Source organism: Phascolarctos cinereus, unplaced genomic scaffold (genome assembly GCF_003287225.1).
Source record: "Phascolarctos cinereus isolate Bilbo 61053 unplaced genomic scaffold, phaCin_HiC Scaffold_4;HRSCAF=312, whole genome shotgun sequence".
NCBI lineage: Eukaryota > Metazoa > Chordata > Mammalia > Diprotodontia > Phascolarctidae > Phascolarctos > Phascolarctos cinereus.
The window spans coordinates 15,678,442-15,694,615 of record NW_027555847.1 but is presented as its reverse complement, the minus strand read 5'-3'; the positions used below and the strand labels follow the sequence as shown (position 1 = coordinate 15,694,615).

At 50.3% G+C, this 16,174-nt stretch overlaps 1 protein-coding gene across 2 annotated transcripts in view; it reads right to left on the bottom strand.

Moving 5' to 3' along the window:
• LOC110197030 (sodium channel protein type 5 subunit alpha-like) overlaps positions 1–16,174 on the bottom strand; it is a 188,873-nt gene that overhangs the window by 120,873 nt on the left and 51,826 nt on the right. For both annotated transcript variants that reach the window (XM_078152081.1, XM_078152080.1), the window contains one exon: positions 3,478–3,567. In XM_078152081.1, coding sequence (XP_078008207.1) covers positions 3,478–3,567 — 90 coding nt within the window. Of the gene's footprint in view, positions 1–3,477; positions 3,568–16,174 lie in introns of those variants that run through there.

Below are 16,174 nucleotides of genomic sequence, written 5' to 3'. Positions count from 1 at the left end.
GGGGGACGCAGGGAACCACGGCTTCCTCAGGTCCCTCTTCAGCATGCAGAAGGAAAGTCAGATGGCCCAATTAGACCAGGCTTTTCCTGAACAGCTGAGCTGGATATGGGGCTGAGTCTCTGAGGATTGTTGAGGGAGGAGGAGCCTACAGACAATTGCTTAAGCTCCTTGTTCCCCTCATCGTCAGTTTCAGTAGTCCAGGAGCTGGTGGGGCTCTCAGGTGAGGCACAGAAACCCTGATGGGGGCTCAGGAACACTTAGACCTTGCCTGTTTACTGGGCTCTCAAGGAAACCATCAGCCCTTCAGCTGGGAATGGTAGAAGATGGGGGAAGGAGTGCAGAAACACAGCCTTATGGGAGTTAGCGGATCAGTTCCTACTTTGATGTTAGCATTTGGCAATGGGCCAAATCCACAACATCCCACAGGGGTCTCTTTATTTCAGATTATGTGGAAATCCAACTCACTTGTGTTCATTGAAACTTTATTGACCATCTCCCTACTGTGTGCCAAGAACCCTGCCGGGAACCATCATAAGACGACAGATCAATAATTGGAAATTGCCAGCATTATTCTTGTGCCAAGGAATAGCTGCTCTGGAGCATGTGCCTAGAAGGCTTGTGAGCCTTCTAGACACTGGCTCCTTTCTTGGGTCCGCAGCTATCTTCCCCCTCTGGGACCAAATCTAGACTCTTTGACGTTTGAAGCGGGCTCCTGCTGACTTTGCACTCATCACTCATCCTTCCCCTCTCACTATTCAGCTGAACTGGCATTCTTGCTGGTCCTTACACATGGCATCTCGTCTCTCCGTGCCTTTGCCCAGGCTGTGCCCCTGCCTGGGATGCCCTCCCTCCTCATTTGCCCCTCTAAGAATCCCTAGTTTCTTTCAAAGCTCAGCCCAAATACCCCCTTCTAATGAAATCTTTTCTGATTCCCTCAGAGCACCCCATGTAATATATATGTGTGTGCATATTTGCAGACACACATATAGATGTATCTAATCACACCTAGATACCCACACTCTCAGACACAGATTCCAGCACTGGAGGCCATTCATAACTGGGCTCCACCTGCCCTTTCCAGACTTTTTTTTATCCTGTGCATCTTCATGCACTCATTCCAGCCAAGCTCCCGCATTGACACAGGCCACCCCTCCTGACTGGAATGGGCTCTTCTTCCATCTCTCTCCACAGCAGTCCTTTTCTTCCTTTAGTACCCTTTGGGGCCCACCTCCTCCAAGAAGCCTTCTCTGATTCCCCCCCCCAAGCTGAAAGTATTCTCTCCTCAGATTTCTTTAGGAACTTTGTCTAGACCCCTACATTGCCTGACCGCGCTCTACCTTGTATAGAACCATGCCAATTTGCTTCACATTTAGGTTGTAATAAGCCCCTTGGGGGCAGGGTCTACATTGTATTGTTTTTCCTGTCTCTATCCCCACAGTCTTACACACAACAAACACTTAATAAATGCTCATTGAATTGAATTCTATGAAAGGAACAGTTGTTACAGAACACAAAAAGGTGAATGCGTCTTTCCCTCTCTTTGGTCACTCAGACCTCTTGGATCTGTAAGTTGACAGGGCCTGAAAGGGTTAATATGCCTCCCCCTTTATGACAAGGGGTTGTTCCAAAGCCAGGGCAGTGCTTTGAATGGGACACAACAGAGCTGGGCCTATATCTGGAGTTAGAGAATCTGGGTCTAAATCCTATTTTTACAGCCTACTACTTATGTGACCTGGAAAGTCACTTCTCTCTGGGCCTCAGTTTCCCTCTCTATTAAAGGAGGGAATTGGACCAGATGGTCTCTGAAACTTCTTCCAGCTTTAAATCTATGATGCTGCTGATGCTTCACTCTGTACCTATTAGACCTTCAAAATGGCCCCATGGGCAGTGGAACTCTGTGAGAGTTCCAGGGTCCCACAACTCACGAGGCCTCAGAGACTCGGAGCATCCATTTGCCTACCAGTTCAGCTTTTGCTCTTCCCCCTGAATCATCCCTCATCGACTGCTCTGCACAGATCTTGGATGGACCCACTTCTCTAAATGTTGTCTCTCCCATTAGAACTCGGGCACTTGAGAGCTGGAGAAGGGTGAGCGTCTGTCTCCTGTTTCTTTGCACGGTGCCTGGAACGCAGTGAACACTGAATTTGTTGACTGACTGGTCATCTCTGAGGATGTGGTCTGCAGGGTGCTCTGAGTTCCCAGAAGGCCTTCAGACTAACTCCTCCCATTGAAAAGGCATCAGTTCAAGAGCCAGGTGAATGCTACCATCTTTGTTACCAGGAGGAGGTTGTGGAGGTAGGTGGGGCAGATAACCCCATGGAGCAGCTGATGCCCCAAACAGTGACCCAGGAACATATCTATGCTCTCAAGTGTGTCTGTGAGGATGAGCCTCATCTGCATCCCACAGCAACCTATTCCCCAGTGGGTGCCAAATCAAAGCAAAATCATCCCATACTGCATGGTGGGATATCCAGAAACTGGTCTATTAGGATCCTGACTCATGAACACAACTTTCAGAAGAGACTTAGACACCTTTACAAAAGAGTAGTCAGGGGCTCACAGATTCAGAGTTGGAAGGGGTTCCAGGGCCATTCAGTCCAGGCTCCTCATTTTGCAGATGGGGAAACTGAGGCCCGAGGAGGTAAAGAGATTTGTGCAAGGTCATACAGTCAGTAAGCTTCAGAGGTGAGATTTGAACTCAAGTCCACTGATTCTAGAATATCACATCTCTGATCTTTCCTACTCATATCATTTGGGGGGAGAGAGAAGCTTACCCAGAGGGTCAATTGGCTTCCTGAACCCCGGTTATCACTAAAGGCTGACTTCCCTCAAAGGATGCCAAGTGCTCCAGATGCCCATGGAAAAATCGTTTAAATTAGGAACTTAAATTTGATGGGGGAGCAGAGCCTAGAGTTCTTCCTAAAAATGATAGGTATGAATGATAGGTTGGGGAGAGGGAGGGGAGGTTCAGTGGCCCCTCTTTGCTACAGTTGGGCCTGAAGGCAGGGAAGTCATGGGGAGCCATCCAACCTTCCAGGCCCCTGGAGGGTGGCTCACATGGTGGGATGGAAATAGTAGGATATAACAGCATCCTTAGAAGGGCGGGGCCGAGGCATCCAGAAGAGGCCATGTTCGCCTGACAAAGGAGTGAAAGAATGATGGAAAAAGTCTTTATCAAGCACTTACTATGTGCCAGGCACTGTGTTAAGACTTATGGGTACCAACACAGGCAAGCAAGGCAGTTCCTGTCCTTTCTAAAGACAGGAAGGAGCCAGCCCAGAAGTCAGGATGCAGGGCTCCATCCCCACCTCTGCCTCTAAACGGCTGTGTGACTTTCAGAAAGTGAACACACATCTCTGGGCCTCAGTTTTACCCTATATTCAGTGCTTGTAATGGGTCTCTCCAGACACTGAGTGTGTCTGGAATGAAGTGCAAGGGAGGCTCTAGGGGAGAAGAACACTGGAGAGAGATACTTACTCCACATACTTGGTCCATGGCGGGGGCTCGTGTTGGGCCATGAACACACAGTTCGTTAAAATGGTACACATGATAAACATGCTGAACAGAGTAGGACACGGGGAGTTAAGGAAAAGCCAGTTATGGGAAACCGAGCCCCGCCACAATTTCCTCCCGAATCTTGTCCATCATCACTTAGCCCTTACTGGGTTAGCTTATACCATTGATTGCCGGGCTATTATCATTCCATGGAAGATTATTGTAAATTAATGATCCGCTGGCATATCAAGATAGAGTAACCAGGAAAAAGTGGAGTAATAATTACATTAACTGAACAGATCATCTGTCCCCGTCCCCACTCCCAGAATCACAGCAGTGCAACTCTGCTTGGGGGGTAGGGAGTGGAGTGTGTGTTGGGGTGAAGGTGTTGGGTATTTACCTGCAGAGGACACAGACGTATTTAAGGCCCCAGCTTGAGGACTCAGAGTACTTTGTGAAATAGGACTTGCTTTGGAAGGATAAAGGCAAGGTCATCTCACCGATTTTTTTCTCCTCTCTGGCTTTTGTTTTTATATCACAATTTCTCTTAACCCCCAAACCCCACTGAAACACCTCCCTTCCCACAAACCATCCATTAGAATAAAGAAAAAACTGTAAGCAATCCCAGCAGAGGCAGTAAGAATGTTTGACCTTGAAAGGTATGTCACATTTCACACCCATAGTTCCCCACCTCTCCATGAAGACCTTCTCTTCCATTTTACCAGCAAGTCCAGACATCAGCAAGGGGGAGGGATGGAATCTTTCACATCCTGCCTTCCAATTGAGGTGAGGCTCTCATTCAAACGTTCCAGTGAATCCTCCCCTCTCCCCTCCGAAGGTGCCTGCAGGGCCTTTGGGAGACTCTGTAAAGGAAGTGATTATAGCTACAAGGGCCTCCAATGAATGAGATCAGAGAGCCAAGAGATCAGTGACCATTTGTTAAATGCCTACTGTGTGCCAGGCATAATGCCAGGCACTATCAACAAAAAGGGAACTCTTGGAATCTCCAACAGGATGTCCCAGTTGTACCCTGGACCCCTTCATAGGCTTGCCCAGCAGGTATCAGTAGGACCTCCCCTTCTCTAAAGAGCTGTGGGAGGGGGAGCTGGGAACCTCTCCCTTTTGGAGAATTCAGAGGCAGGGGCTAGGAGCTGTCAGCCCCGGATTCTAGAATTCCTGGATTTAGCCGAGGAAGCACGGAAGAGCCTCGGGCAAGGACACTTCACTCAATATGGGTTGACAGATGAAGTAAGGGACCTTGGCTCCCCATAATCTAGGAGGGAGGGGGGGGGCCTCAGCATCCATGATCATTCAACAGGCAAAGGAGTTCTGAGGCACCCAAAAACCCCTCAGGAAGACCCTACCCAAGGACAGGGGAGGGGAAGGAAGGGATCAAGCAGGTGCTTAGCCTACGAGCCAGCGCTTTACAATATTAAATCATTTGACCCTCACAACAACCCTGAGAGGCAAATGCTATTACGATCCTTATTTTACATTGGAGGAAACTGAGGCAGGCAGAAGGTAAGTGATTTATCTAGGGTCGCACAGCTAGTGTCTGAGGCCACATTTGAACTTGGGTCTTCTTGACTCCAGGCCCACACAGAACACTGGGTTAGCAAACTGCAGACTGGCTTTAGGAATCAGGATTCTCGGTCCCTGTGGGAACTGGGCCTTATTTTCCTCTTCTGTGAAATGAAGTGGCTGAACTAAATAAGCCAAGATCCTGTTCCAGTTCTAAATCCTATGATCCTACCTCAGAACCACCAGCGCTCTGTCTTAAATAATTATTAAAAATAGACATTTTACATGCTGTTTTAAAGTCTACAAAGACTGACACATTGCCAAGAAGTTAGGGATGCTGTGGATAATTATTCCCGTTTTACAGATGAGGAGATTGAGGCTCAGAGAGGTCCACGGATTTGCCTAGGATCATACAGCTAGTAAGTGTCACAGGTAGGATTTGCACCCACATCCCCCCAGGCACAAACATAGCACTGTCTCTCACTATTAGAGGCCATAACGGGAAGCACTCCAGAATGTGGAAGGTTCAGCTCAATTTTTCAAAATGCCCTAAGGGTTAAGAATGCCATTATGGACGAAAGGGGCACTCTAAGTCTTTCTTAGCTTGTAAACAAACACCACCCCCCCCCCGACCTGAGGGACCTCGGGGGTCCCTCCCTCCATTACTGGAGCAGCTCTGGATGAGTTTCCAGCGTGGGAGGGCCTGAGCGCTCAAGCCTGCGACAAGCCTCCTGCCGGGCGGGCGGGCCTCGTCTCTGGGGCTCCTCGGCAGGGCGCGCACAGTCAGGTTAATTCAGCATGCACCACCCCCAGAACGAGCTATTCCCATCGGCTGGCTCCGGAGCTGGTAATTGTACTCCAAGGGCCTTCTCCCTCCAAAGCCAGAGCCCCAACATTTTCCATTACCCGGCCCCAGCCCTCTGGCTCCTGCTGCCCGAGAGAGCAGGCTCACAGGCTAAGGTTCAGAAATCAAATTAAATTCAGAGGTGGGGGATTTCTGCTGCTGCCGCAGCTCAATCAGATTCCTGGATTAGCGATGTAAATGCCCAACGTGGAAAAAACAAAGGATTGATTTCGCTAAGGCAGACCACAGATTACCTTCTCTCTAGGGCCTGAAGAACCTATTTTTAAAAAGATGCAGACCAGGTTGGATGCAAATTCAAAACCAACCAAATCCTTCAGTAATCTTTCCAGGGAACTAAATCTACAGAGAGCTTCTGGAATGCTCTCCACCCAGGCCCCTGCCCTCGGGGCTGGTTTGTTTTCAAAGCGTTGTGACTTAACTCCAGGTGGACTCGGAATCACTCCTTAATGACCGGGCTGAGTGCTCTTCATCCCACCTGGAGGAAGGTGCGGGAGAGCCACAAAGCAACAGCCCGCCAAGGAGGGAGCCCTGCTCGTGCAGCGCCTCTGCCAGCCCCGATGCCCACTCCACTATCTGCTCTAAAGCCTCTGCTAAATTTTCCTCACCTTCACCCCAGACATGCAGCCTGAAGACCAGGGTTTTTCAAAGACAGTACCATGTAGTGACAAGAACTCGGTGAAGATCTGTAGTCTGGCCCTGGCACTGTTTGCAAACTGCATTTCACTGGTGCCCCTAAGCCTGAGGGGCCAAACCCCTCCACCACACTGAGTCTCAGTTTTCTCCTCAGTAAAATGGGTCCTAAATGTGTCCTGCCTCCAGTACCTGCTGGCCGTGCCCTGGGCAGGTCACTTGACTCTGGTCTATGGCAATGGTATCAAACTCGAGTCTTCCATACAGTTTTAAAATGTCTTGTGACCTATGTTTTATTTTGTTCAATATTTCCCAATTCAGTGTTTGACTCCTGCTCTAGGCAAATCTTTAAGCCTCTAAGATGCAGGAGAGGTGAAAACCTGCATTGGTGGAGGAATTCCCTCAGCTGGGAATGCCTACGTCACAGGCACAGTCCCCCTAAAATGACCACTAAAGTGCTCTTCTGATGCCTTAGCACGAAGGTTATTCTAGGAGCACCCAAGTTCTGCCAGGCCTGAGCAAGCTGGATAAGAACAGAGTCTAGGCCCAGGAATGGGCATGGGTCTGCCAGAGAGGACCATACCTGGGCTTTCAGGAACTGATAGGCCTTTAAGAAATCTTTCCTTCCTTTTTTTTCTCTCCCTCCTTCCTTTCTCCTTCTTTCTTTCCTTCCTTCCTTCTTTCTTTCCTCCCTCTCTCTCCCTTCCTCTCTCCCTCCTCCCTCCCTTCCTTCCTCCCTCTCTCCTCCCTCCCTTCCTTCCTCCCTCCCTCCTTTCCTTCCTTCCTTTCTTCCTTCCTTCTTCCTTCCTTCCTTCCTTCCTTCCTTCCTTCCTTTTCCTTCCTTCCTTCCTTCCTTCCTTCCTTCCTTCTTCCTTCCTTCCTTCCTTCCTTCCTTCCTTCCTTCCCTCCTTCCCTCCTTCCTTCCTCCCTTCCTCCCTTCCTCCCTCCCTCCCTCCCTTCCTTCTTTCCACTGTAGCCACTCATAAATACTGCCTCCCAGCGTACAAAGGCTCTCTCCTTGGTGAGGGCAGCAGCCACACCAAAACAAATATCATTCACAGGCTCTTGAGCTGGAAGAGACCTCGAAGGCGGTCTGTACCAACCCTCTCTCTTTACAAGTGGGGAAAGAGGCTCGGAGAAGTTCATCAGATCTCGAGGCGGAAGGGATTTCAGAGACCATCTGATCCAACTTTCTTATATAAATGGGGAAACCGAGGCCTGGGGAGATTGAATCTCTCTCTCCAGGCTACACAGGTAGTAACAGCCAGAGATGTGATTTGAACCCAGGTCCTCTGGCTGTATGCTCTTCAATGGAAGCTGAACAGCTAGAGGGATTTCTGCCCTACTGACCTAGCAAATCTGCTGTTAAACATCATAAGAAAAGGAATTTTATAAATGGTAAAACTCCATGAAGTGCGATTACCAATTACCCTGTGTTCACACAGAACTTGACCATTTACAAAGTGTGCATCTAGAAAGTATGCCAGGTACTTTTCTGTGGACACTTTTGATTAAAGGCGTGGGCTCCCTCCACCTTTGCAGATTGCAACCTCTCCCCACTTTCTGCCCTGGGGGGACTCTTGACTGTGTCTTGCCACCGCCCTAAGCACTGACTGACTTCCTCGGCTCTTTGTAGCATTCTGTGTACGTCAGAGCAGGGGTCCTCATGTGAATCCAGCAAGCATTTACTAGATACAGTACCTACTATGTTCGAGGTAACCTGGGGGAGTGGAGAGAGGGCTGGCCTTATGATCAGAAAGGCCTGGGTTCAATGACTGGGCAAAATACTTACTTCCTCTGGGCCTCAGTTTCCTCATCTGTAAAAGGAGGGAGTTGTACTTGCTGGTTCCTGAGGTCCCTTCTAGCTTGACTTCACCCCTGTTAATTTGTATTTTTAGTTATGGGTGTACTGGGGCAGAATGCTGGCCTTGGAATTAGGAGGACCTGAGTTCAAATCCAGCCTTGGACACTCATTTTCCTCATCTATAAAATGAGCCGGAGACAGAAATGGCAAATCACTCTGGTATCTTTGCCAAGAAAACCCCAAATGGGGTCATGGTGAGTTGGCCACAACTGAACGACAATAAAATGCATGTGTTTACTGTGCCCACCAGAAGAGCGTAAGGGCAGGGCCCGGGTCATTTTTGTCTTTGTGTGCCCAGCACGTAGGATCCCCAGTGCCTGGCACACAGGAGGTGCTTAATAAATGCTTGCCAAGTCAAAAGGACTGTTGAGCTATGATTTTACCAGACCAACTTGGAATCTCTTACTCCAAAGTCAGGGCCTCAAAGTCACCTCCACGTAGGGCCTTCTGCAAGCCCAGGCCATGGGGCAGTCTGGGCAGAGACATTCAGCCGGGGCAGCAAGGCCCTCCATCCTAGGCCCTGGCCGGCCCTGGAGCTCCCCACCCCCCACATCTCCTTGAGCCAGGGCTCCTGCTGACAGAAAACGAACACCGAGCTGAGAGAGACACTCCTGGCCCTATCACACTGATAGGCGGCCGTTTCTCCAAGCCCGTGTTCCCATGACTGAGGCTCTGGGCCCCACACTGGGGGAGATAAGGGCCCCTCTGGAGCAGCAGCGAGGCCCTGGCAGCTGGTACAGCATCAGCTCCTGCTGCCTGTGTGGGGCTGGGGGGAGAAGGGGGACATCGCCAACATCAACACCCTGGACGTGTCCCCGCTGGCCCTGCTGGCCCTGGGCCAGCTCCCGGCCCAGCTGATGCCCTCATATGGTGTCAGGCAGGGGATCCTGGTCGAGGAGGGGCTGCCCCCGGCCCGCTGGCTCTTCTCTCCCAGCCTGCCCCCTCTGCTCCTCTCCTCTCTGCCAGCCCCCGCTTCACAGGGCTCTTGATAGGGACAGGGCGTCGCTGTTTCTCTGCCTGGCTCTGCAGCTGGTCGTCTGCTGCTTTGGGTGCCTGTCCTCAGGCGCTTCCCACCCAAAAGGCCAGTTCCCTGCTCGTTTCTTGTGGAATTCAACAGCCTCCCACACGGTCTCTCTGTCTTCAGTCTCTTCCAGTCCATCCTGGGCACTACTGCCCATTCTTCCTAATGCAGAGCTCTGATCCCATCACCCCCACCCCAGCTCAAAAAGCTTCCATGGCTCCCCTAGATGGCACAGTGAGTAAGGATGCTAGAGACAGAAAGTCCCCAAGTTCAGATCCTGCCTGAGACACTTACTAGCTGTGTGATCCAGGGTATCACTTAACTCTGTACCTCAATGTTCTCATCTATAAAATGGGGATAATAACAGCACCTATCTCCCAGGGTGGTTGAATCCATCCTTCAGGACCTATCTCTACCTGTTGCCTGGAGACCAGTCTTTCCTTCTCACGTTTCATCATTGCTTTCATATATGTGGGGAGGTATAGGCAGGTGAAGGGTTAGTGAAAAGGGCTCTGGTGCTTGAGTCAGAGGGTTCTTCCTATCTGGATGACCTTGGCTAACTCACTTAATTTCTAAGAACCTTGGTTTCTCCATCTGCAAAAGGGGGAGGGTCAGTAAGTCGTCTAGCCTGGTGATGCCACTCTCTTTTCCCATGATTACATCTTAGCTTCCCCAATTAGACTATGAATTCCATCACCTTCATGTGCCACATGCTCATGGCAGGTGACAGAGAAGCACCTGTCGATTAATGGATTGACTTCAGGGCTAGAATGCGTTTACTGAGCCTGGCTGGTCTGCTTGGCCCCCATGGTCAAGCTAGTCATTTGTCAGCTCAGGCCAAAGGCCTGTGGGAAAACACCCTATATTTGTGTGTATATACACATATATACACCTATATATACATACATATATATGTATATGTGGTGTTTTCAAATAGCTTGTGCTAATTCTCAAAAACTGTGACCTTATTAAGCTGATCATCCCCATCAGTGCTGGTACATCCGTGTTCTGGCTGTGCCCTTCCATAAGCTTGCCTCAAGGGGCCACCCAATGTCCTGGAGGCCTTTCTTAGGCTCTTCTGACACTCTGAGGATGCCAGCTGATACGTGGGCTGTCCACGTCTCACCCCTCACTTTGTACCCAGGCCTATGGCTCATCTCCTATGGAATCTGACATTTCTCTGTTGACATCTTTTAAACCACACCTTCCTAATTTCTTGTACATACGAGGTGGCGACCTGCTTCTGCCTGCCATGGGCCTCTCCACTGCCCTTGGAGTGACCCTGAATTTCTGTTTGGAGACTATGCTATTCCATGACTCACAATCATACAAAGAAGAGTTATTGGCCCTGAATTTCACCGACATCAAAGTTGTCTCCCTTGGCAGGTGCAGGGGGCTTTTAATGGAATGAGAATCAAGAGGGGCTGCCTCTTCTACCACACTCACTTAAGACAATATGGCAAGAGCACGGGCTTTGGAGTCAGAGGCCCTGGATTCAAATCCCGGCTCTGTGCTTTACTCTCTATGTAATGTGCTGCAAGACTATACGCATTTTGTTGGTGGGTATTTGTTTGTGGGCTGTCTCCCCCATTAGATCTACAGCAAGCTCCTTGAGGGCAGGCCTGTCTTTGCCTCTTTGTATCCCTTGCACTTAGGCCAGTGACTGGCATGTAGTAATCCTTAAATCTCCCCAGCCCTCGGCCTCCTCGTTTGTGAAATGAGGTTGAGCTTGCAGGTGCCTCCAAGCTCCTGGTCTAGGATTCTAGGCTGCTTCCTTCCAGGTCCAGATCTGGGGTCCTCTTATGGGAAGTTCTGCTGGGACAGGGCCCCAGACGGGCACCGGGGGCAGGGAGAGCACTAGAAGACACCTCTTAAGGAAGGGATGATATTTTTAATCGCAGAATCGTGGTCCTTATCTAAGGCCTTCTCATTTAACAGCAGAGGAAAGAGGGAAAGTGACTTGGCCACAGTCACCCTGAGAGGCAGGGCCAGGCTTTGGTCCAGGGTCCTCCAGCTCTGGATCTTCTCCACATCCCACTGCCCTTGGAGTGACCCTGTTTACGTGAGCCCAGACACCTCCTGACAAAAGCAGGATGGTAACGGACCCGGAACATTCCTCCTGTTCGGATCCCAGGGTTTTGTGGGCCCTCCCTCTGTCCCCTGAAGAGCACATTGCTGAAATCCTCATAGAAGTAAATGGGAAAATAGGACTCAAGGTACAAGAAGCCTCATTTTACACTCTATTTCCAGCAGAGAGCTGACTGTACAGCAGGCAAGCCCTGCGTGGTAATTGTTCACTAATTGGTGCACACAGATGTGTTTTCTGTCTCTAATTACCTCACAAACATCTGGAGGGGGGGGTGCCTGCTCACCATTCCTTTTGTGGGCTCCTTTCCCTTCTACCTTGGCACATGGCACCTGGGAAGGTCAAGGTCTGGCCGGTGGGCTGGCTCCTCAGAGGTCCCAAACCCCCTCGAGGGGGGCTGCCAGGTCAGGCCAGACACTGTCCTATGTAGAGGGGGCTGCTCTAGGCTAGTGACGTTTTCCTCTGTGGGGCTCAGCCTCTAATGCCTTCAGGGCCATGGCTGTAGAGACACTGGTCACCAGCAAAAACAGGACACCAAGTGGATGGCTGGCTAGGCCTGGCCCGATGGGGCCACGTCCACATGTCTTCTCTTCAGCAGCTGTAGCCTCAGCTGGTGTCACGATTCTCCAGAGGCCTCCCCGTGGCTTCCCCAGGGATTGGGGGACCACCAGGGTGATAGCAGGCCTATGATCCTGGACCCTCCCTTCTCTGCCTGCCTTCCTAGCCTCAGAGGGCCCTGCAGGAGCTCGGCAGAAATCCTGGGGCAGGTACAGCCTGAAGCTGGGTTCCCAGGGGGCTATGTATACTCTAAGCAGCCCCGGGTTGGTTAGAAACCTGGAAGAGAAAACTCCACAGAGTCCTAGGCGACAGGCAGAAGGAGGCTTGGCGTGAGGCTGCTCCCCTGGAGGAATACAGAGCCAGGCAAGCTCCTTCCCAAACGACAAGCCTCACTCTCGTCATCAGTGAAATGGAGAGGTCATACCTGCACTCCCTCACTTCCCAGGGCTGTTGTGAGGTCCAGACGAGGTAACAAACAGCTTGGAGAGCACCCTGAAAGCCTCCAAGTGCTATCTGAATGTCAGCTGTGACTATGATTAGCCACAACTCAATTCCAGGCTAACGCTTCCTCCTAGCAGAGAAGCCCCCATCGGTGGATCACTCTCTATAGCTTCCCTGACAATAGCACCATGAGCCCTGAGAAGTGATGGACAATAACCCCATGAGCCCCCAGAAGTGATAAGATCACGGATCTGGAGCTGGAGAGCCCTCTAGCCTAATCACTTCATTTTGCAGATAGGGAAATCAAGGCACAGAAAGGTTAAGTAAATTGCTTAAGGTCACATGGCAGAACCTAGGTCCTCTGACTCAAAGCCCAGGGCCTCTTCATGCCTTCTCTGAGAGAATGCTAGACCTGGGGTCCATAATCAGTCAGTCAGTCATCACGTTCTTATCAAGTGCCTACTATATGTTAGGGATGCAGACAAAAATGAAGTGGTCCCTGCTCTCAAGAAACTTAAGTTCTATCAAGGGAGATAAGCATATACCAGATAGAAATGCAATAAGAAATGAAGACCTGGATTCGAATCCCACCCCTGACATTTTCTAGCTTTGTGAACTTCAGTGTTCTTATCTGTAAAATGGGGATAATAATTTCTGTAACACCTACATCTAGAGGCAGCAGAGTAGAAAGAGACCTGGTCCTGGAGTCAGGAAGAATCGAGTTTGAATCCTGTCTTAGACACTTATCAACTCTAAGAAACTTGCTTAAACTCTATATCCCAAACAATTCTTGAAAACAATAAATGCTAAGCAGGTTCCAACTGCATCAGGAAGGAATAAGGAATGAGCATTTATTAAGTACCCACAATGTACCAGGCACTCATCTAAGAGCTTCATAAATATTAGCTCATTTTGTCCTCACAACAATCCTGGGGAGGTAGGAGCTAGGTTTACCCCCATTTTACAGATGAAGAAACTGAGGCCCACAGAAGTGAAATGGGTTGCCTAGCTAGTGTCTGCTGCTGGATTTGAACTCACATCTTCCTGACTCCAGGCCCAGGGCTCTATCTACTCCATCCCCCAGCTGTCATTAGTGCAAGGTCTTCACTCGGATTCTCCTACATGGATGACATCACAAGTCTGATAAAAAGACAAAGTCTAGCTCGTTGTGAGTTTTAAACAACACTTGGCACGGTGCCCAGCACACAGTAGGCACTTAATAAATGTTCAGTGAGAGTCTGATTGATTGCTCAGGCACAAATAGGTTAAGTGAAACATTTTGTAACTTTAAAGTGTTTTATAAACACTAGGATCTCCATTCAAGGACGTTTTCCACACTATGGCAGTAACCTGCCCTTGGAAGGTTGCTGGATTTCTTTTAATCTAGAGCCATAACCCTGGCAGGTCAATGAGGCTTCGTCTAAGGGCACTGAAACTGAGAAGGCACAAATGGAACTGAGAAGGGTTCAAGTCCTAGGTCTTCAGCTGGCTAGCTAGGCAACCTTGGGCAAACCAATTCACCTCTTGGCCTCAGTTTCCTCATTTGTAAAATCTGGGATCCTCTGGTGTACTCAAGGCCTGCCTCTTGTCTAGTCCCCACACCTGTGTGTGACCCTCAGACTCAGTTTCCTCATTTGTAGATTGGGGAGGGGAGGTTGGATTGGAGGCCTTCTAAGGCCCTTTTCAGCCTTGAGTTTTGATGCTCTAGGCCCAGGTCCTCCTTCAGCACGAGAAGAAGGAGAGACCCAAAGGGAGAGAGCAGAGCTGCCCCTGGTTGACAACACCTATCTATGGAACCATTAGACAAATTAATTCCCCTTTCCACTCAACTGAATTTGTCTTAATTACTTCGGGTGTGGTTTTTTCATTGTGAATTCCTGAATCAATTCCAGGCCCATTTCACAGCTGTGTGTCCTGGGAACCCAAAGAGCTTGTGACGGCCTGGCCCCAATCTGCTGCTCAGGAACACAGTCCTAGTAACAGTCAAGAAAGACCTTCCAAGCCCACTGCTTCCCAGTGGCTGGAATTAGGAAGGCAACAAGAAAGCAGAACCATCGAATGGGACAAAGGCAGCTAGAGCAGGCTGGGACCTTGTGGGGTCTGCCCCCCCTCAAATGACAAATGAGGAAACTGAGGCCTGGACAGGCGTGACCTGGTAAGTAACAGAACCAGGATCTGAAGCCGGGTCCTTGGGCTTTGCTCCATCACCTCCTCAGCTTGGTCTGAATCATGAAGCTCCTCCCAGGCCTGCTGCCTCCCACACCCAGGTCACCTCCTCTGCACCCTGAAGGCCTGGTAATGCCCAGGTAAAGAGAAGAAGTGCCAGCCACAGAGAGACACTAGGAAAACTCCCAGACCTGATAATTCCTGGGACGCAGTGAACATTAAGCTAATTTGTCAATATTGGTAGAGGCTGAGGGAGAATGCTGGCTAATTACTTCAATAAGGGCAATCTCTTTGCAGCTGTTTGACTAGAGCCCAGTCGGAAACAGGCGGGTGGAGGGGCTCGACGAGGCTCTCGAGCTCAGCAGGACTAGTCCTCTCGAGGCTGCTGGGCAGGGGATGCCCTCCAACAGCACGGTGAGGAGCTGAGTAAGTGGCATTTCTAGAGCCCTTAGGGAGGGAAGAAAGGGAGGGTTGGCCTTGGCTTCAGACAGAACTGGGTTCAGAGCCATCTAGCTCAATCCCTCTCCCTTCACAGAGGGAGAAACGGAAGCCTGAGGAGCAGTGACTTGTCCAAGGTCACACGAGTAATGAGCATCAGAGATAAGACCTGACCCAGGTCCTGACTCCCAAGCCAGGGCTCTGTCCACTGCCTTTAGTAAGCCAATTACCCTCTCTGAGCCTCAGTTTCCTCATTTGTAAAATGAGTCGGCTGGCCCAGATGGCCTCTAAGGTCCCTTTCACTCTGAGATCTGGAGTCCCGATCCCAGACAAAGCCTCTGAGTCTCCCTGACCCCGAGGGAGCTGTCCCCAGCTCTCAGTTACAGATGAGCTCCTGACCTGCCTCAGCAAAGGAAGTGGAGTGTGCATTCTGGGACAAAAATAAAAATAAAAATAAAAATAAAAATAAAAATAAAAGTAGAGCAGGGTAAGGTTTGCAAAGCACTTCTTAGAGCCAGTACGTCCACTGCCGTGCCTCCCTGGGTGCCGGCACGCGATAATCAACATGATGAGTAAAGTGACCAGCTGACATCTCTAAGGTACATCCATTTTAAACGATGTAGTTTGCCAAACGCTTTACCTGCCTATTGATGTCCAAGCTTCACTAGGAGGTGGGTTTTAAGGTCTGCAAGGCACTTACAGACGGGAGCTCACTTGGTCCTTGTGAAGCCCCCTGGGGCAAGTGCTACCAAGCCCTGGAATGTCAAAGCCTTTGGCCTGAGAGTGGGTGCTTGAGCCCTTGGAATGGCTTGTCCAAGCAGGAGCTCCTTCTTCCCTCCCTGCTGTGATCTCTCTCACCCCCTGCAGGGGTACAAGAAGCTGGGACCATCTCCCATCCTCAGGGGAGAAGTAACACACACACACACACACACACACACACACACACAGACACACACACAGACACACAGAGAAACACAAACACGCCCGCACCCACGCACACAGTGTGGGAGGGAGGCATTAGCTCCCAAGAGAAGGCAAAGGGCCCCAGTGTTCTCACCAGACTGATCAGCGAGTACAGGGGGCCAGAGG